Source organism: Carlito syrichta, unplaced genomic scaffold, assembly GCF_000164805.1.
Source record: "Carlito syrichta isolate Samal-C Ts95f unplaced genomic scaffold, Tarsius_syrichta-2.0.1 Scaffold314285, whole genome shotgun sequence".
NCBI lineage: Eukaryota > Metazoa > Chordata > Mammalia > Primates > Tarsiidae > Carlito > Carlito syrichta.
In genome coordinates, this window is record NW_007258381.1 from 146,042 (window position 1) to 168,946 (window position 22,905).

The 22,905-nt window shown below is 36.1% G+C and overlaps 1 protein-coding gene across 8 annotated transcripts in view; it reads left to right on the top strand.

The window, feature by feature from the left end:
* Window positions 1-22,905, top strand: part of MLIP (muscular LMNA interacting protein) — a 144,422-nt gene that overhangs the window by 95,403 nt on the left and 26,114 nt on the right. For 6 of the 8 annotated variants that reach the window (XM_008071290.1, XM_008071293.1, XM_008071292.1 and 3 more), the window contains one exon: window positions 14,255-14,461. The exons of the other annotated variants lie outside the window; for them this stretch is intronic. In XM_008071290.1, the coding sequence (XP_008069481.1) occupies window positions 14,255-14,461 (207 nt within the window). The remainder of the gene's footprint in view (window positions 1-14,254; window positions 14,462-22,905) is intronic. 8 annotated transcript variants of the gene reach the window in all.

A 22,905-nucleotide genomic window follows, 5' to 3' on the forward strand; every position in this document is an offset into this window, starting at 1 on the left:
CATATGTTCAAAACCGAATTTATAGTGGCTTGATCTTAGTGAAGTGTAGATAATCAAATCCTCTTATTTCTTAGTAATTTGGGGTTTCTGTGATGGCATCTGTAAAATATTGGTGTATCTTTGGATCAAGGATTCACTCTTTCAGAATATATTACAAACTCTTCTTGACTTTATTTTATAAGGTGTTACTTTAAATTAAAACTGTAGCAAACATGCTATGAGTCTGATTTTAAATTGTTATAAGTTGCAGACAACAAAGGATAGTTGAAAATAAGTGCTGCATTTAAAAATAGATGTCGCCTTACAAAAGTGATGCAAGACAGGAAAGAGAATGGAGTCAAAGGCTTCAGTAATTTTGCCCATGGTACTATGAGTTCACAAAAGTGTCTTGTCCTCAGACAGAAAACTGTGTGTATAGTGAAGAGGGGACAGCATGAGTGAAAAGAAAGTGGATTTTCACCCTTCACTTCCAAACCACGGGAAAAGAAGTGACTTTAAAATGCCAGAATGGAACAAAAGAGTCTCAGATGTGCAGGCTTTAATGAGAAGAGCTCAAAATGCCTTGAAATACCCTTTGGTGTTGCAATGGAAACAGTTTTTGAAGTTAAACAGTTTGACTTGATGGTTGAGTAGAAAGTAGGCTTTTTCTAGAGCAGTGAATGCATCAGATATGGCTGTAGCATTAATTTTCTGATGTCTCTGTCAATTAAGTAGAGCCAAATTAATTTATTCACTGCATATTTGTCTGCTAATTTTTCTGTAATGAACAAGGATATTATTTGCTTCATAAGTTCTTGTCTTCTTGGAGCTTTCAGGATATGATACCATCATCAGCCAAAATAATTAATTCCTTTTTAAAAACCAAGTTAATCAGTAAAGCCTAATTTTTTTGAAAAATTAGTTCTATAAAATATATAAATTTATTTATATTGAACAAACAATTCTCAAGTCACCGAAAAATGGTTTAAAACATTTTATAAGAAATAGCTATATTACTTATTTCAGGGATAAAAACATGTCCAAGACTATTTTATGATCCCTGTCCTTCCCTTAAAAACTAGAACATTAAGAGATTTCTATATTGAATGTTAAAGGATAGAATGATGTTCATTTTCAGGAATCACTTAGAATAGTATCTTTAAAATATTATGTGCTAACCTCATGATAATTCACCGGGCTGGGGATAGGGCACAGGTTAGACATGATGGATATTTTATTAATTTTTAAAAATTAAAACAGGGCTCACAAAATATGACCTGTGAACCAAATATGGCTCACCGATTTTTTATAAATAAACTTTTATTGAAATATAGCCTTGTCTATTTACAGTGATGTGTTGCTTAACATTAGCGATGTGTTCTGAGAAATGCATTAGGTGATTTAGTTGTTTTGCAAACATTAGCATGTACCTACACAAACCTGCACACTTAGGCTATATAGTATAGCCTATTGTTTCTAGGGTACAAACCTGTACAGCATGTTACTATACTGAATATTCTAGGCAAATGTAATATTTGTGTATCTGTACATAGAAAAGGTACGGTAAAATATATGGTATAAAAAATAAAAAATGAGCCGGACTCGGTGGCTCAGCCTGTAATCCCGCGCCTTTGGGAGGCTGAGGTGAGTGGATTGCCTGAGTCCGCGGGTTCGAGACCCACCTGGGCAACTTGGCGAGACCTCATCTCTACAATAAATAAAAAATGAGCCAGGCATGGTAGCGCGTGCCTGTAGTTCCAGCTACTTGGAAGACTGAGGCGGAAGGATCGCCGGAGCCCAGCAGGTCGAGGCTGCGGTGGCCGGAATTGGCCACTGCACTCCAGTCTGGGCGACAGAGTGAGACTCCAATTCAAAAAAATAAAATAAAATAAAATAAAATAAATAAATAAATAAAAGATGGTACACTGTATAGTGCACTTACCATGAACAAAGCTTTCAAGACTAGAAGTTGCTCTGGGTGAGTAAGTCATGAATGAAAGTGAAAGCCTAGAATATCACTGTGCACTACTGTAGACTTCATAAACAATGTACAGTGAGGCCACACTAAATTTATATATTTTTTCTTCAATAATAAATTAACCTTAGCTTACAGTAATTTTTTTAATAAACTTTAATTTTTATAATGTTTTGATTCTTTGGTAGCAATACTTAGCTTAAAACACAAACACATTGTACAACTGTACAATATTTTTTCTTTATATCTTTATCCTAAAACTTTTTCTATTTTAAAATTTTCTTTTTTATTCATTTTAAAACTTTTTTGTTAAAACTAAGACACAAATACACACATTAATATAGGCCTACACAGGGTCATGATTATCAAGACATTAGGTGATAGAAAATTTTCAACTCTGTCCTAAACCAAGGGAAGTCAGGACCTTTGGGAAGCCCAAACTTCACCTGCACGTAGATTACTCATGTACCTAATCCTGACTTGTACCCCATATTTCTATAATAAAATAAATTAAAAAGAAAACAAAATTTTCAGCTCTTTTATAATCTCATGGACCACCATTGTAGATGTGACCCATCATTGGTTGAAACATCGTTACATGTGTTGTCTAAGGTTACTTTCTTTTTTTTTTATAAAGTTGGAGTCTCACTTTGTCATCCAGACTGGAGTGCAGTGGCACACTCACGGCCAATGAAGCCTTGACCTGCTGGGCTCAGGTTATCCTTCCACTTCAGTCTTCCAAGTAACTGGAATTATAGGTGTGTACCACCATACCTGGCTAATTTTTTAAAAAAATTTATGTAGAGTTGAGGCCTGACCAAGTTGCCCAGGCTGCTTTCAAACCCCTGGGCCCACCTTGGCTTTCCAAAGTGCTGGGATTACAGGCTTGAGGCACACCGCACCGGACCTAAGGTTACTTTCATGCAACCATGGCTGACTTGAGACATTGTAACAGTTGTATGATTTGCTAAGCCTACAATATTTATTAACTGGACCTTTGCAGAAAAAATTCACTAACCCCTAATCTAAAATTATAAGAGAGATCTAAGCTTTCCTGATTTATATGGGTTCCCATGGGTCTCCTTTGTGTATCTGAGTGCTGAACAGTTATGTTTCATGTGTATTCTAAATGTGATTCCCTGGGAAAATGTCAGAGAACCAGCTTAGTACAAGAGACAGTGGGTCCTCAGTTGACTGCTTCTTTTTTTTATTTTAAAGATGTGGGGTACAATTCAGGGTTAGGTACACAAACGTTGATTATGCAGGTACCCTTGTTGATGAGGTGTGCCTCTCCCTCCCCTAGCAGTTTCCCTCAACTGAGTTGGCTGTTTCTTAAGTCTGTGACACCTTAGTGCACTTCATGTGCCCTGTTAACTAGACATATATGTTATCATTTTAACTATTTTTGACAAAATTCCGCATAAAAGGAGCAAATGATTTATTTTAAAAAATAAAAATAAAAAACAAACACAAAATAATCTAGATCAACTATACTGCTATTGATGTAAGCATAAGCAACACGAAGTAGCAAAGGTGACTATCTAGTATAAATTTGTCATCAGCTATAAGTATCAACTTTAAATAGTGATAACCTACTTGAAAATGATAAAAAGTAGGACTTTTTTGAAGTTATTCAAGCAATTTGAAGCATAGTGTTATATCTACTTTCATGATTAGTATACCTAGCCTAAGTTTATATATTTGCTGTGTTTTAACTAATAATGTTATCATGGCATCATACTTAGTAAGATATTTACAAAGACATGAAGATGTGCAATTTTCAGTATTGTTTAAAGACATAGGATGCTCAATATTATAATGATTAAGCCTGGGCTTGGTGACTCAGCCTGTAATCCCAGCACTTTGGGAGGCCAGAGGGCTGGACTACCTGAGACTTGGTGAGACCTTGTCTCTACAATAAATAAAAAATTAGCCGGGCGTGGTAGCACATGCCTGTAGTCCCGGTTACTTGGAAGGCTGAGGTGGAAGAATCCCTGGAGCCCAGCAGGTCGACACTGGGATGGTCGTGAGCGTGCCACTGCACTCCAGCCTGGGTGATAGAGTGAGACTCCAACTCAAAAAAATATATATTTTATAATGTTTAAAGTTTTACTGAAGGAAATGATAAATGTATCTTTTGAGGAATTTTAGTAGAGGAAAAGCTAAAAACCCAATAAACTAGGAATACTTGTGTTCTTCCCGCTGCAGTGAATATTGTAGAATATTGGCTACAGTGAAGAAAATACATAGGAAACAATAGAATGATGAACTGAAATATATTTTTGTTATCAAATACCATTAGAAATGTATAGAAAACACCTCTGATGAAGTTTTGAAAGGTGAGTAATGAGCAAATTATGCTATATTGGAGTTTATTATACTGTTAGTTAAAAGTATAGATTCTTAAATATACTTAGTTTATAACATTTCTGTCCTAAATATGAAGTATATGGAAGTGGCATTTTTAAACCTTTAGGGAAAAATAAATCAAAGAATATTCTCTAAAGTAAGTGGCTTCTCTAATAAAAGCACTGTTTTATGAGAAACAGTGGAGATGTAATAACAGTAGAGTCACCATCTACAGATAAGTTATAACAGAAGATGATGTGAACACACACACACACACCCACACACACACACACACACACTCACATACACGATTCTACAATAATGAGCCTCTTTTCATGGAGAAAGGACCGTTAGAACAGGGGTCCCCAACTGGGCCTCATAGCAGGAGGTGAGTGGCCGGCGTGCAAGTGAAGCTTCATCTGTATTTACAGCTGTTCCCCATCACTCGCATTAACCCTTGAACTCTGCCTTCCAACAGATCAGCGGCCGCTTTAGAGTCTCATAGGAGCGCAAACTCTATTGGGAACTGCACTATGCGAAGGTTGCCGGCTCCTTGTGAGAATCTAATACCTGATGATCTGAGGTAGAGCTGAGGTAGTGATGCTAAAACTGGAGAGCAGTTGCAAATATAGGTTAACATTAGCAGTGAGGTTTGGCTACAGTGAAGAAAATGACTAGATGTAATTTTGGGAGGACATGGAGCAAGGATATGGTGCCCAGAGTGCAGAATCAGCAAGCTCTCTTCTCCAAGGGTGGGATACACCTTAATATGCAAATCTCAAATGCCCTGTCTTTGTATGGGGTCATATGTTTTTAATAGAAGTTCCCCTGAACTGACTTTATTCTGAGAAATAAAGGAGGTGAGCCTGTATGTTGAATTACAGAGCAAATCATATTTGCAGAATGCTCTCTCTCTCTCTCTCTCTCTCTCTATGGCAGCCTGGACACAGAAAAGTAGCTATAGCAGGTACTGTACGGCTGATAGTCTTTTATTTGAGAAGTAAAGGCTAAGCCAATTCATATCCCAAGCATTGGGGCATAAAGATAATCCCAGGTAGTGGTCCCTTCCCCATATGAACATGTTGCAAAAACATCTGGTCCAGGAAAGATCCATTTGCTGTGGAAACATATGAAATAAAGAAAGAAAAAACTCTCCAGATTGGGTAGCAAACAAAATTAATCTTTAACAAAATTTTAAATTTATTTTAAAGATGTGGAGTACAAGTCAGATTAGGTACATAAGTGTTCTACCTCCGGGTGAAGTTTGGGCCTCCCACTACTGGTCCTCACTTTGCCTGGTTTAGGATCAGGCACCCTTAGTTATGTTATATGCTCTTCCCTCCCTCCCCTGGTAGTGTCCAGCTATCACAGAAACAAAGAGCTGAATATCACATGTTCTCACTCATAAGCGGGTCTTGAACATTTATCATAATATGATAAAATTAATCTTTAACTTGAAACTTTTAAAACAATGTGTTGAGAACGGTTGAAAATGACAAAGTATTCCATGTACTACAAATGAAAACAAAGGACAGTTTATAATCTTCACAATTAGCCAGCTAAATTCAGGCCCAAAATTCCTTAAGTGAGACAAATAAAACCCTCTTATAATGCTAAAGGATGAAATTTACAAGGAAAATACAACATTTGAATATCTAAATATAAAAATATAATATAAATATTTCATAAGGCAAAATCAAGCTTTAAGATGAGAAAAAAGTGAAAATATATTAGTGGCAAAATAGCTTATTAACTCATTTTCAGTTTACAGATTGGGAAAAGTGAGAAAAGATAGACCATCTAAAGTAAATCTTATATATGTAATATAGTTATATATATATAAAACACATATATTATATATATTTAGACTCTACACTGCAAATAAAATAAAGCAAAACAGAATACTATTCCTTTTACTACTGTGGATCCTTCAAAAAAAAAAAACCTGACTATATTTTAGGCCAAAAAGAAAAACCTATTAATTGCCAAGGTAGAAATGATTCACACAAATTTATCAGATCGTCAAAAAATTGATACGTTAATAGCAAACTTAGAAAACACCAAAAGTTTCTGCCATCTGTGATTCAAAAATTTTGCTTTTTAACGAATCTTTATCAAAGAGAAAGTTCAAAATAAAATTTCTGTGTTTTCCTCTCCCTCCAACTTTATTGTAGTATAATTGACAACTTAAAATTGTAAATATTTAAGGTGCATATTTGATGTTTTGATAGATGTATATATTATGAAATGATCACCAAAATTAAGCTAGCTCATATATCCATAACCTCACACAATTACCATTATTACTACTATTACTGTGGTAAGAAGATTTCGGATCCAGCTTCTGAAAAAATTTCAAGTATGTAGTACAATATTGTTAATTATAATAACTTTGCTGTAGATTGGGTTTCCAGAACTTATTCATCTTGAGAAACTAATACTCTGTACCCTTTACTAACATTGACCAATTTTTTTCTTCCCCTCTCTCCCTGGCAACTACTATTCTACTTTTTGCTTCTATGATGTTGACCTTTTAGATTCCACATATAAATGTGATAAAGCAAAACACTGCTTTATCTCATTTATATGTGCCTTTCTGTGTCTGGTTTATTTCACTTAGCATAATGTCCTCCAGGTTCATCCATGCTGTCACAAATGGCAGGATTTTCTTCTTGTTAAAGGCTAATTAACATTCCTCTCTCTCTCTCTCTCTCTCTGTGTGTGTGTGTGTGTGTGTATGTGTGTATTGCATTTTCTTTATTCATTTACCCATCAATAGACATAGATTCTCTCTATCTTGCTTGTTGTGAATAATTCTGCAATAGATATTGGAGTACAGATATCTCTTCAAGATGCTGATTTAATTTCCTTTGGATATATACCCATAAGATTTTTGGATTTTACAGTAGGCAGATTTTTTAATTTTTTGAGAAACCTCCATACTGTTTTCCTTATTAACGTTACCAATTTCCATCCTCAACAATAGTGTACAAGGGTTCTCTTTTCTCCACATCCTGGCTAATACTCATTACCTTTTGATAATAGCTACTCTAAAAGGTGTGAGGCAATATCTCTTTTGGTTTAGATTTGCATTCTCCTGATGTTGAGCATCTTTTAATATACTTGTTAGTCTTTTCATATACTCATTGAGCATATCTAAATTTGAAAAATGTCTATTCAAGTCACTTGCCCATTTTTTAATAGTTTTTTTATATTGAGTTGTATGAGTTTCTAATATATTTTGGATATTAACCTTTTATCAAATATATGGTGTGCAAATATTTTCTCCCATTTTGTGGGCTGCTTTTTTACACTGTTGAATGTTTCCTTTGCCGTGCAGAGCTTTTTGGTTTGATACAATCCCATTTATCTATTTTTGGTCTATATGTCTATTTCTATACTGGTATCATACAATTTTGATTATAGTACTTTTGTAATATATTTTGAAATCAGAAAGTGTGATCCTCCACTCCCCAAAAGGGGTGTTTGGAAAATTGTCTTTGTGTTCACTGGACTAAAGGTATTTTTAAAATATTTTCTTTTGGGCTTGTTTATGTCTTCTGATATTTTTTTATAAGGATTATATATTACTTTTTAATAATATTAAAACCAAAACACTTAAAATAATAAAAAAGAGCTCCAATTAGAAAAAAATGAAATTTCTAACTGAAAAAAGTTAATGAAATCATTGTCTTATATTATTGTTATTAGAACTTATAAGATACATTTAAATTGCCCTTAAAAGAAACTTATAACTCTAAAAATGCTTAACAAATATATAAGAAAGGTTCCAATTAGGCCTTCAGTTTGGAAAATTTAAAAACAAAAAGAAAAAGCTAGAGGAAACATTATTTAGGAAGAAAATCCTTATCCTTTGCATAAGAATGCCAAAATAAATAAATAAGTAAATAAAGAATTCATAAGGTCTGAAAAGAGATAAGTAGCTAAAAATAGAAAGACTGCAAAGGTCATAAAAATGAAAAGTATTTCTTAAAAAATGTATGAAATAGTAAACTGTTAGCTAAACAGATCTATGAAAAGAGAGAAAATATAAAGTACAAAATAAGAAATCAGTGTGGAAATCACTAACAATTTGGAGAATATACTATGAAACCACTTTTCTCAAATTTTTGCAATTGAATTTGAAAATCCACAGGAAATTACTTTATAATAGAAACATAATTTTCTAAGTAATATAATTTTCTAGAAAAGTAAAAAATATAAACAGAAAAATTCTAATGAACAAATTACCAAAATTAAAATAAAAAATGGTGAAAAAGCTATGTTTAAGCCTCAGGTCACAGGAGGAATTTTGTTTCAGTTTTTCCTTATTAAGATATGTTTCTGTCTCTAAAATTCTGTTGCTGTGTCTCCTACTTATTTCTTCCCATGCTTTCAGATTATACCTTAAAATATATCTTTACAAAAATTTTGAGAAAATATTGGAAAGCAGCAAATTAAGAGGTGTTGTTCAGTCTACCATCCACTACTCAAAGTCCTTAAGAGTTTTGCTTTGTTTATTTGGAAGAAATGGCTCTTGAAGACTAGGAAGCGAATTCTCCTTGCATTACTAGAATAAATCCCACTTGGTAAGGATGGAATTGGTTATAGGGAAACTCTAACAGTCTTTTATGGCATAAATACAGTTGTTTGTCACTTGACAACGGGAATATGTTCTGAGAAATGCATCCTTAGATGATGTCATCTTTGTGTGAACATCATAAAGTTACTTATGCAAACCTAGATGATATAGCCTACTGCATCCTTGAGCTGTATGTTATAGCCTATTGCTTCTAGGCTACCAACCTCTACAGCATGTTACTGTACAGCATACTGTAGGCAATTGTAAAACAATGGTAAGTATTTGTGTATCTAAACATATAAAAACATAGAAAAGGTACAGCAAAAATGCAGTTTTATAATCTTATATAACCACCATCATATATACATTTCATTGTTGACCAAAACATCATTATGCGACTCATGACTGTAATTCTAATAGCAGACAATTGTACATTTCAGTAATGCGAGAATATCTTCTAAACTACTTTATGCAGCAAGTGTAACATTGTTATCAGAACCCAAGAGAGGCTGCACATAGAGGAAACTCCAGTCCGAACTCAGTTATGAATATCAATGCAAATACCTTAATTTAGCAGGAAACAGAACTCAGCAACACTATAAAGAACACTGTATCCTTACCAAGTGGGATTTATTCTAGTAATGCAAAGAGAAGATAATGTGATTCTCTTCCTAGACTTCAAGTGCTATTTCTGTTAAATAAACAAAACAATACTCTTAAGGACTTTCAGTAGTGTATGGTGGATTGAACAATACCTGTTAATTTGCTCCTTCCCAACATTTCCTCAACATTTTTCTAAAGACATATTTTTAAAGCATAATTTAAAAGAATTGGAAGAACATAGAGGAGACACAGCAACAACATTTCAGAGGCAGAAAGATAGCTTAATAAGGAAAAACTGACATAGCAGATACAAGAAAACTAAATCCTAGGCTGGCCATGGAGAAATCTGAGTACTGATTCCATTCTACCTTAGAGTTCTCAAAAGGCTTAGAATTTGGAGGTGCTGTATATTTCTGAAAGGAGGGTAAAGAAATGGTAGCTAAAATAAGAAATATAGGGTCAAAGCTATCTCAGAAGCAGCTATCCCAACCCCATGTTTTTCAATAACTTACATTCTCCTATCCTAAGGGAGTAATTCACATACTAGCTGGCCTGGGGACAACTGACACAGTGAAAAGCAGGAGACTCTTCTGGAAACAATGGAATAAGTGATGCTGTGAAGGCCTCCTGCTGACAGGCCTTGTTTCTTTTCCTGTTCACATGTCAGAACACATGGCCAGGCCTTGACCTGCTAGCAGGGTGATGGAAAAAGTCTTTATTTAAGGATCTGATCAGCCCAAAGTGGAAAGGCCTCAAGGCATCAAGATTGAGCTAGCCTGTATGATGAAACTCAAATAGCCTGATCTATATGCTCCAAAGAGCTCTTAATTCCTAAATCTAAAACATTAGCAGACAATTAAGGATATCCAGACACCTAAAGAAGACCTCCAACATGAAATATAAACACAGACACTAAAACAAAACAAATAACCAAACAAGAAATAAAACAGGAAAAGTTTTAGAAAATATTGTTTAGGGAGAAAAACAACTCAAGATCATTACTATTTTCAAAAATTAGATGAAAGATGGTGCCTCCATAAAATCAGAACCCTAAAATATTTTTAAGAAACCAGAATATTGGCTGGGCTTGGTGACTCAGCCTATAATCCCAGCACTTTGAGAGGACAAAGTGAGTGGATCGTCTGAGCCTGCAGGTTCAAAACCAGCCCGAGCAACTGGCAAGACCTTGTCTCTACAATAAATAAAAAATGAGCCAAGCGAGGTAGTGCATGCCTGTAGTTCCAGTTACTTGGAAGGCTGAGGCAGAAGGATCACCTGAGCCCAGCAGGTCAAGGCTGTGGTGACCTGGAGCATGCCACTGCACTCTAGTCTGGGCAACAGAGTGAGACTCCAACTCAAAAAAAAAAAAAAAAAAAAAGAAGCCAGAATATTTAGAGAAGGAAAGGAGCTGCTGGAAATTAAACACATAATGGCTGAAATGAAGAATCTAGTGTAAAGGTTGGTGGTGGAGTGACCACCAATCTTTCCAGTTTTTCACAGCACTGAAAAGTCCCACTTTCTGAGAAGCCTCTCTGTCCTTTATTTATCAATAAATAATATTCTTCCTATTTTCTTGGAGAATAAATTAAGTAAAGCTTTCTAGCTGAAAGGGAGATGGAATCAAGACTATCTAAGGGAACCCAACGTCCAGAGAGAGAGGAGAGAAGATAGAAGGAAGGAAATAATAAAATAATTCAAGAATAGTTTCCAAAACAAAAGGTCAAATGTCAGAGATTAAGGGACATAATCAAATTCCTATCATAGCAGATGAAAATATTCCCACACCAAAGCACATATTGGGGAATTTTCAGATTACTGAGAACAAAACGAAATATTCTATGTTTCCAGACCGAGGAGAGCTAAAAGGGTCAACTACAAAAGAGCTGACAGCTGGGCTCTGTGGCTCAGCCTGTAATCCCGTGCCTTGGGAGGCTGAGGTGAGTGGATTGCCTGAGCCTGCGGGTTCGAGACCCGCCGGGGTAACTTGGCGAGACCTCATTTCTACAATAAATCAAAAAGCTAGCCAGGAGTGGTAGCGCACGCCTGTAGTTCTAGCTACTTGGAAGGTTGAGGCGGAAGGATCGCCGGAGCCCAGCAGGTTGAGGCTGCGGTGGCCAGGAGTGGCCACTCCACTCCAGTCTGGGCGACAGAGTGAGACTCCAACTCAAAAAAAAACAAAAACAAAAACAAAAAAACAAAAGAGCTGAAATCAGCCGGGCTCAGTGGCTCAGCCTGTAATCCCGTGCTTTTGGGAGGCTGAGGTAAGTGGATTGCCTGAGCCCGTGGGTTCGAGACCTGCCGGGGCAACTTGGCGAGACCTCATCTCTACAATAAATCAAAAAGTAGCCGGGCGTGGTAGCGTGCGCCTGTAGTTCCAGCTACTCGGAAGCCTGAGGCGGAAGGATCGCCCGAGCCCAACAGTTTGAGGCTGTGGTGGCCGGGAGCGTGCCACTGCCCTCCAGCCTGGACGACAGAGTGAGACTCCAACTCAAAAAAAAAAAAAAAAAAAAGCTGAAATCAGAATGACTTTGGGCTTCTCAACTACACTGGACAATAAAAGCCAGTGTAACAACACTTTCAAAATTCTGAGGGAAATTATTTCCCGACTTAGAATTCCATATTCAAACAATTAAATGTAAGAGTAGAACAGTCAGTTTTCAACATGCAGCGTATCAAAATTTGCTTGTAATACTCCATTTACCCAGGAAGTTTCTTTAGGGCCCAGTAAATAGAAGAAACTAAGAAGATGAAAGACATAAGATATTGACAATAGGAGCTCACAAGAGAGAGGCAAGAAAATTCCCAGGATGATAGCAAAAAAAAAAAAAAATCACAGGATACTAACTTATACAAAGCATAGAAGACAACTGGCACAGATAGAAATGAGTCTGTCAACACCAAGAATCCTTTCATCTTTGTAAGTGTATTATCAGTCTGATGATGGTCAAGTGAGCCTGGCCAAGATTTTAGCTCTCTGTAGCCTGTCCATGTGCTGACAAAATTCTGCTCTTCTGCCTGCCTAGCTGCCTGGATAAGGTGAGGGTACCACCTGATCCTATGGAAGTGCTTAGGTCTGACCTACTCCTGAGAGTTTGGAGATTGGCCACAGTGAGTTTAGAGGCTTAAAAGCAGTGCAGGACACCCTCTCCAAACATCTCCCTTCTGATTGGATAGAATTTGACCACCAGATAACCTCATGTGGTGAATCCTTTGCTTCCCATGGATCACCATGAGCTTGCCTTGTGACATCCTGAGAATGGAGTCTTGAATCCTCCAAGAAAAACTGAAACCTGAGGCTGTTTAGGTCACATTTTGCTAAGCATCTTCAACTACCTATGGCAATGCTGACTTTTTCTTATGCAGCTAGTTTTGTGTTGGCTGTTCAGTTTTCATACGAATAGCTTTTCACACTGATTAAGAAATGTAATTACTTTTAGAAGAAAATAGTAAAATGACTGATTGAGAAATAAAGCGAAGTTAGAATATATTTCAACCTAAAAGAGAGACCATCATCAATGGACAAGTACTACATGTGTTCCAGTAAAGCCGCCCACCAGTATGATGACTATTAACAATGTCAGAGTTATCAACCAGTGAAATTAGACAAAAAAAAAGAAAGAAATGAAAAATGTATTAACTGTAAAAGAGGAGATAAACTTACCACTCTGTTGTGATTTGATGTTTTAGGTGATATTCCTGAAACGTGTAAGAGAATCAACTGAACGACACTTATAATCAGTAGGATAATTGAGTAATGCATCTTGATAGAAAATCAACAGCTATCATGAAATGACATAGAAAAAGATTCCAAAATTGTTGTCAAATGAAAAGAAAAACAAAGAAAATTATAAGGAAAATGCTATCTATCTTATAATACATGTATGCTCGTGCTGTGTATGAAAAATAAGAATATGCATTTGTGTTTACTTGATTTGTAAAAGATATATACCTATGTGTAACTCTTTTGGCAACTTTTTCTCTAGGTTCAAGATTTCTCATTCCTGTGATTTCTTTGCACTAGTCATGTAATTCTTGGCCTTATTTAGTAGATCTTACTTCCTCAGACTCACTGAATTCGTCCCCTTTCCATGTCAAAGACCAACCTTGCTTAAGTCTTCTTAATCTCTCCTCTTTACAATCAACTCATTTGTTTGTTGCACCACATGTTTCTCTCCAGGACAACACATTGCTTGGCATTGAAGACCTCATTCATTCTTTCCACATTTCACCTCTCCCTGATTCCTTATCCCTGCCAAACTCAACCCCATAACTTACCGTGCCATGGACTAAACTTAGTACTTTTGCTTCTCTGCTTGCATGTAAATACCCTCTGCCATGGCCTCCCCTTCATGCCCTAATTTTTTCCAGACCAAATCACAAGCATCCTTAAATGAATTTCCACTGCTACCTACTTTTCCCTGATGATTTTTCTAATCTCAACCCATACTCTCTGGATGGGTTCTCTTCTTCTTTACACATTTCTTCTCTCAATATTTTCAAGAACAAAGTTAGCACCCTTCAGGAGATACTGTGTAGGTACTAGTTTTGTTCTACAGAAGAAGCTTGGGGTGGGGGTGGGCTTGACTGAAAGGAATTATTGAAACAGTCACACATTACACTATGAAAGCAGGGAGGGCCACCTTCTCTTGAGAGGAGGCTTTCTTCTTACTAGTAAGGGATTCTGACCTATGTCTGTAATAGATCTAATTCCAGGTGTGCTTGACTTTTGCCCACTAATACCCTTTTTATATCTTTCTTCTTCCCAGGATGTGACAATCCCTCCCAAGCCTGTTTCACTCCATCCTTTATATCAGACTAAACTCTATCCTCCTGCTAAGTCCCTGCTGCATCCACAGACCCTCTCGCAGGCTGACTGTCTTGCCCCAGGACCCTTCAGTCATCTGTCCTCCTTCTCACTGAGTGATGAACCGGAGGATTCTCACACCCTCCTTAGTCACAATGCATATAACAAGGTGAGAATTTCCCGTCCGAGTGGGAATTATTCTATGCTGTGAAGCTTAATTATGCTTAAGTTTTAAAACTTAAAAGTGGAGGAAACTTATATGTTAAGAACATTTAAGTATTAAACGTTTGAATGTACTAAGCACGTTAAGTATTTGTATTAAAGCACATGATCTTACAAGCAGATAATAAATGACCTTGGGAAATTAAATAAAAAATTTTTTCCCAAAGTCATTACCTGATTCTGTGTTTTTTATCGTTTTATGTTCTAACCCCATTGTAGAAATGCCAAGACATTTTTCAAAACCTTACAGGATGCCATTATTAATTTATATTCTGGTCTTGGTTCAAAGTTCCTAAAAAGCTTCTTTCAATTACAACGCCCTTATGAAGAGGCACTTATAATTATAGTCAAGGGGCAATGAAATACTTAGAATTGCTGCAGATATCTGCTAAATAATATTAACATTTTATTTAAAAATATTTCTAATCTGCTTCATAGTGTATAGTAATGGAATATGTAAAAAAATAATGTTTAGTACTTGAAATACATATATGTGTGTGTATTTGTGTGAGTACGTGTGTGTATATATTTATATATGATGCAGAACAAGTAAAACAATTGCAGTTGGCTTTGGGATTTAAGTGTTTACTAGAAGTACACAGTCAAACTATATGGGGTTTATGTATACGGGCTGTTTGTTCTTCTGAGAATTACCTTAACAGTCTCCTGGCTAGAACAGACTCCCATATCCTGAAAATTTCCTAAAAATATTGACTGGACAGCCTCAGCCTTCAATTAAATCTTGTTGCAAAATTCAAAATCTTGTTTAAAACCATTTATTCTATAAATTATCTATATCCAATGAAATACATTTCTATACTTGACTTAATTAATAAAGACATCTTCCAGAAAGGAGTTGAATAATATTCTTTAGATTCTAAGACATATTTTTAAAAATGTTCATAAACCCAGTCTAAACCCAAATCATCAGCTAAAAAATGTACACTAGTTTTTAAGGAATAATTTACTTTTAAAAAGCAAATGGATTATGACACTGAATGATCAATTCTGAATTAAACAATTTTTACAATTTCCATTTTGTACCAACAAAACATTTTTGGGCAAAGTTCAGGATGACATTTTTATGATCTTTAGTTGTTTCTTTCTGTTGATCTAGAAAAAAAGCAGCATATTAGGGAAAGTGTTATATTTAACAAGTGATATTATATTATTTGAAATTCTCCCTGATTTAATACTTGCCACCATCTGTGAAATCCATATTCAAAGTAATAGTGATAATAATAATGTAATAATCTGTTTTTAAATAGAAAATTCTATTGCTTAATCTTATATCTGCATTGCCATATTAAAATATATGAATTACCTAAGTTGATATCTATGTTTACAAACCTTGTGTTGTTGCTATTGAGTCAATAGCATACTAAACTTATCAATATCTTTACTGGTTTTACTTGAAATAGCTTTATGCCTGGAATTGTAAAACACAGTCTAACTTCTAAATTATCTCTTCTCCAAAACCTTAAAATCATTCACAAATCTGACCTCACAGCTTTGCTACTGGGTTCATCTCCAAACTCAGATCTTCTCCTCTTTTCCTCTAAAGAACCATGCAGAATGTATCAATTTCAGAGTTCTTCCTCTACTGGGCTTGTGTTTAACAAATTTTACTATTCTTCTACTGAGTCTGGAGTGTGCACTTTTGTCTTCTAAATTGTCGTCAAACTTCTCTTGTTCTAACTCCTCACCCCAAACCTTTTCTTCTGTTCTTTCAAGGTAGAACTCTGTAATAGGATGTCACATTATATTTTATAAGGATGCTTGAGTACTTTTGTCTTGAAATAAACCAGTATATCCACTATCTACTCCTTTTATTTCCTCCAGTCTTATGAAGGATGTCATTTCTTTAACTTTCTTCTTTAATCCTTGAGAATAACGTAGCCCAGAATAAGAGTATGATACGTCTAATCAATTTATCTGAGTTTGTTTCTTGATTCAGCCTCTTCCAGATGCTTATATAGGGCAAGTCATTTAGACTCCACATGCCTCTCCATTTACTCATCTTTAAAATGTGGATAATAATAATAACCATCTTCTTAGAACAAGTCCGGAAACATAAGAAGGTTAGATCTTACTGTCACTAAACCTTCCAAGACTGTCAATCCTATTGCTATTTTAGATCTCCATTCTTTCTCCTTTGGATGTAGAAACAAACAAACAAACAAACAAACAAAACCAAAATCAAACAAAAAGACAAAGAAACATGTACTTTCCCAAGCTTTTTTTTGATGATGTTGTGGATCTATCAATTTCAAAATTTTCTTTAGAGTGATCAATATCTCCATTCCCTGTTTATAAACTCATCCCTTAACCCATTCTTGAAAGCATTCCAACTTTCACCTTTATCACTCTACTGAAATTGCTGGCAAAGGTAAATTGCTTGGCTACAGAACTTGTTTAGTCCTCTATCTCTTTTATCCCTCTGTAGTAATGGACACAGTGGATCATTGATTCTGGAATTGTCTTCTCACTCTGCTCTTGGGGTAAAATGTACATCCCAACTCCCTGACCGCTCCTTCTTTGTTGTCCTTGTGGATACTTTTTGCTCCTTTACCTTTTCTTTCTAATTGCCTCACTTCAGCTCTTCACCTACTTGCAGGCCTTAGTGAATATTTCTGTACTAATAAATCTCCAGTTCGCTTTTCCTATTCTGCTTCTCTGCTGAGATTCCATTTTAAATCTTTATCTGCTTATCTTTTCCCCTAGGATATCATGTTGTCATCTCAAATTCATCTTTATTTTGCCTCAAACTAGTTCTGCACTGGCTTTCCTAATTTTGTCATTAATACCATAATTCTCAGTACCCACACTCAAAACTTGATGTGTCTGTTATGCTTTATGCTTTTTTTCTGCTTTGTCCTTATAGCTAGTCATAATCCAAGTTGAATGGATTCTTCTCTTGCTATGCCTGTCATATTGTTTTACATAATTCTTTATTAATTTTTTACTCTACTTAAACAGATCTACTTATTTTCCTCTAGGCATACCTTGGGAGTTCCTTACTGTTCAACTTGCTCATGCATTTTTCTATATAAAATACTCACCTGTGTTCCCTTTACTTATATAAACTATTCTTGTGCTGTAAGAGCTAGTTAAATATTCCCTCCTCTACTGTGAACTTTCTCCATGCATAAACATTTGAAGAGATTTGTTTTCTATTTAATTTATTTTTAAATTTTTATTTATTTATTTCAAAGATGTGGGTACAATTCAGGGTTAGGTACATAAGTGGTCATCATACAGGTAAAGTTGAGCTTCCCTTGGTTCCCACTTCACCTGGTTTGAAATTGGGTATGCATATTGATGTTATGTGTTCCCTCTCCTTCCCCTGGCAGTGTCCCACTACTGCCAATTTATTTCTTATAGTATTATGATAATTGTTCAGGGTCTGCTTTACGAGTGAGTACATATGGTACTCAGATCTTTGTTTCTGTGATAGATCCTAGATCCGTCCTAGTTGCTGTGAAGTCCATAATTTTGTCCTTCTTTATGGATGCATAATATTCCATCATGTATATATACCACATTTTAAAAATCCAATCTACTTTCGATGGACAGCATGGTTGGTTCTATGTTTTCGCTATTGTGAATAATGCTGCAATAAATTTGTGTGTGCAGGTATCTTTTTTATTGAGTGATCTGAGTTCCTTAGGTATATTCCCAGAAGGAATATTGCTGGACTGTATGGAAGGTTGATTTTCAGATCTTTTAGGAATCACCACATTGTTTTCCACAGAAGTTGTATGATCCTTGTCTGTGCCAAGGCATCTCATGTGTATTACAAGTCATCTTTTGTTTATTTGCTGTGCTTGTTTTGATGTCCCTCTAGGATGTGACACACTTGATATGGTGGTGTTTGACTCATTATAAGTATGGCAAGAAATATGTGTCAATTGTGAACAAAGCCAACAATGACCTAACATCTTCACTAGGAGCCCCAGATGCTTGAATAATTATGATTATTTTCACTAATTTGCAAAAATTATGTCCGAGTCAACTTATGGATTTACCAGTGCATTTAGAATAATTTCAGTTGATGAGGATGTCTCTTTTATTGAAGGCTTCATTCAACTTCCAGAGATGTTATGGAGTGCCCTGCCCTGGAAGCATGGGTGGGTTGGGATGTGAAGGCCTGGGGCTTCTGAGTTGTCTCTACTGTATGTGCACCCTGGCATCCACTGGGCTGTTCTCATTGCTGTCTGGTGTACAGCCATTAGTTGTAAAATACGTGGTTTCTTCACCTGTGCAGCATATCTTCATCAATTGCATGTCTGCTATTTCTGTGTCCCTAGAGGACACATGGGAAAATGTTATCAGCTTGCTGGGGGAAGTAAACTCTGTGAGGCTTTCTCAGAACCATCATCTTAGACATCCTCTATATCCTTCTCTACTCTTCCATTCCTATCTGCTTTCCCATAGCGAACTTCAAAGGAGTCCATATTTGTGAGTTCATCCATGCACTAAAACTTAATTGTAACTCCAAATTGATATTTGCTGCACTTGTTCTTCTATTCATTTGTGGACATTTATAAAACATGGGAAAGGTTGAGTCTTTTATGCACATGTGCCCAACTGATGTTCAGCAAGACAATGTTCTGCGTTCTTGTTTCAGCTGTCATGCTGTAAACAATTGTCTTTTTTGCAATCCATCTAGAATCATGTTTCTTGTATTTTTGTGTATTTTGTTCATGATTTTGCTGTTTAAAATGTCCTCAAGTATAGTGCTGAAGTACTGTTTACTGTTCCTAAGCACAAGTCTTTTAGAGAAAATAAACATGTCAGGTAAGCTTTTTTTTAAAGCTTGAATTATAGTACTGTTGGCCATGAGTCTGGTGTTCATAAATTAATAATATATGAAATATATTGTTTTTAAACAAACCCACGAAACAAGTATTTATCGATTGATTGATGAAAATTAGCAATGGTTCAGTATTCATGCCATGGTCTTGGTAACTTTTAGAATATAATTACTGTAGATAATGAGAATAATTGTACTATCTTTGTTTGGATTTCTCTGAGAAGAAGTGTTGCATATGAGTAGTTATTTTGGAAGGCAGTTCCAGGAACTACTAGTTATGGGTGTGTGAACTGACATGAAGAGAAAGCATTTAATAGAAGGTGTTAGCAAGCAAGGTATCACTGTGGGGGACCGGTGCTCGGTCTCACTGGGGAACTCTGGGAGCTGATGTAGGACACACAGCTCAGAGCCATGCTTTCTAAGGAGTGGAGGAAGGAAGTTCTAGCAGTCATTAGTTGAGGGCTGTGCCTGGGCAAGGGGCAGCATTAACCCCAAAAAGAGAACAAGAAAGGTAGGGGCAGGTAGTCTGAAGTTCAGAGACTAGATAGTGAAAAAATGTTGAAGTCTAAAATGACATAAGTGGGTCAATGATTTCTACCTCTATCTATCAAGAATCTATCTATCTATCTATCTATCTATCTATCTATCTATCTATCTGTCTATCTATCTATCTACCTATCTATCTAGATTGGGTACCCTTATTGATGTTATATGCCCCCCCCGGCAGTGTACCACTGCTGCCAATTTATTTCTTATAGTATTATGACAAATGTTCAGGGTCCACTTTATAAGTACATGTGGTACTCATATTTTTGTTTTTGTGATAAATCACTGAATATTATAGATACTATCTATCTATACAATCTATATCCACCAAATCTTATGTTTATGATCTAAACTTGAAGTCTAGGCCCCTACAGATAAAAACTTTGGCTTCTTAACACTTAAGGATATTTTCTTCACTAATGATGTATTATACATTGGGCTATGTGTCCTGCTGGAACAATAAAGAATACAAAGGAAATATGCATCTGGGTGTGTAGGGTTACTATCTTAAGATGGCATTTCATCTACATGCATTTTACCAATGTTGTCTCCATTTTGCTTGCATTGTAAATTTTCAAACTCAAAGGTAGTAAAGTAGCATGCTCAACACATCTGTTTATGTATAAATTAAGGTCTATTGAAATCCATCCTCTATTTTTTAAAATTCAGTTCATTGAGAAAGATTGTTCTTCTTAGGCACCAACAATATGTTGCCACATGTTTCACATCTACTTTCCTGGTCTTTAGATGAGAAGGCTGACATACACATGAAAGTACATAAGTGGAACATTTATCACTCTCTTTAATTTTTATTCTTTTCTTCACCCGTCCTCTTCCTCATTTCTTCTATCTCCTACTCATAATCGCCAAGGTATACCTCCCTCTTTAAATCAACCTAAAACTCTAACTTTGCTGTCCTGCTTTCAACATACCCATTACTCAATTTTATGCACTTTGCCCTATTTTCTTATCCCAATCACTTTTTTCTCCCTTTTATTTAGCACAAGTACAAGCCGTGTGGATGGGAAGTTATCTCTTATTGTTGTCTCACTTGAGTCTCTACCCTGCCAGTGTGCACCAGTGACAAATGAGGAAACACAGGGCCAGTCTAAGAATAGAAGCCAGGTGAGTGAAGACTAAGCCTTCACAGTCAGGATGACTTTTCTGATCTGCTGGCAGGAAAAAGGCTGTGATTTCCTAAGCAAGAAGGCTCTATTTACAGTGAAAGCGTGAGAGGTTGTACAAGTAAAAATAGGATCTTTATAGACAGAGCAAAAGCTTTGAAGCCTCAGGAGAAAATCCACAGCCATCTTGAGGATACCTTCTCTTTCAGTTTTCAAAAAATATATTATTTTGGTGCCTAGTTTGTGCTGGTACAGTCATTTTATTTCACTTTCAGTCTTCAAAAAATGCATTATCTTTGTGCCTTATTTGTAACCATACAAGATCTTATTTTGAATTCACTTCTGTCTTGAAAGAGGTAAGTATGGCGGTTTGCTTTGCATATACTATAGATCCTTCCGTTGGTTCTACTGCTGTCAAATACTATTGTATGCTTTTATGAAAGGGCTAGTACTAGCTCTTCCTAGCCTTTTTTATTGGAATATATCAGTGCTTATCTTTGGAGAAGTCTCTTGAAAAATTCTCTCCACTATACCCTTCACTTCATGGCCAGAGAGAGTTCTTCATCTCCCACCTCTGTTCTTGCCCAGAGTCCCTTACAGTCCTGACCACTTCCACTTGCAGGCCCCCGGGTCTGCTGTCATTTCTAGGGGGCAGGGCAAAACTCCCTCACATACACAGAAAAATATCTATTCCTATGGACATGACTATGTGTCTTGATTAGTCTGGGCCATTGAATGAATACATATATACCTATACCTGTACCTACACCTACACACACACACACACACACACATGCACACCTACACATACACATATATATATATGGGACCCCAAAACCTGGAATTTATTTATTAAAAATTGTGTATTTATTTCTACATGTTTAAACTTTAGTCACCTTCAGAGTACTCTCTGTTTGATTCAGTACACCTCTCAAGACATTTTTCCCACTGCTCAAAACAGTTTTGAACTCACCAATTTTGATACCTCTTAGTGCTTCTGCTGTTTTGTTTTTTGGTTTTTTTTTTTTTTTTTGCTTCACCTCTTCCACATCTACAAAATGTTTCCCTTTGAGGACTTTTTTTTCATTTGGAGAAACAAAAAAAGAGTCACTTGGGGTGAGTTCTGGTGAATAGGGAGGGTGGGGCACAGACGTCATGCCGTTTTTTGGTCAAAATTGCTGAACAAGCATTGTGTAGGCAGGTGCGCTCATAAATCACCCATCATTAAATGTGCAAACATGTTGAAAGAATCTCCAAAAAAAATTTGCTGAAGCTGATTGTAGCCTCTTACAATAAGGATAGCTGGCACTCTTATGCTGATGGGTTCCTAGAACACTTACCTACTGGAAGAAACCTGTACTACAAGGGACCCGCTATCCAAAAATCAATTTCAGTGTTTTTTTGGGTCCCCCCTCATACACACACACACACACACACACACACACACACACACACACACACACACACACAGACACTGATATGTGTTTTTCTAATTAAAAAAATAAGAATGTATGTCTACCACTATAATAAACCATCCCAGTCAATAATTAAATATTTTTAAAATCATAAGATTTTAATTATTTTTAGTGCCCCTCGCACATTATTAGAAGTGTCCTGACTTGATTGGGAAGTAAAGTCACTCCACTTAGAGTGAAATGCAAATTAAAATTCGTCTGCAGTGGCAGACTTGGTGGTTCATGCCTGTATTACCAGCAGTTTGGGAGGTAAAGATGACAGGATTGCTTGAGGTCAGGAGTTTGAGGCCAGCCTGAATAACATAGCAAAACCTCCTCTATACGTAAAATATAAAAATTAACTGAGAGTAGTGGCATGTGCCTGTAGTCCCAGCTACTTGGAAGGCTGACGTGAGTCGAGGTTGTATCACTGCACTGATTGTACCGCTGC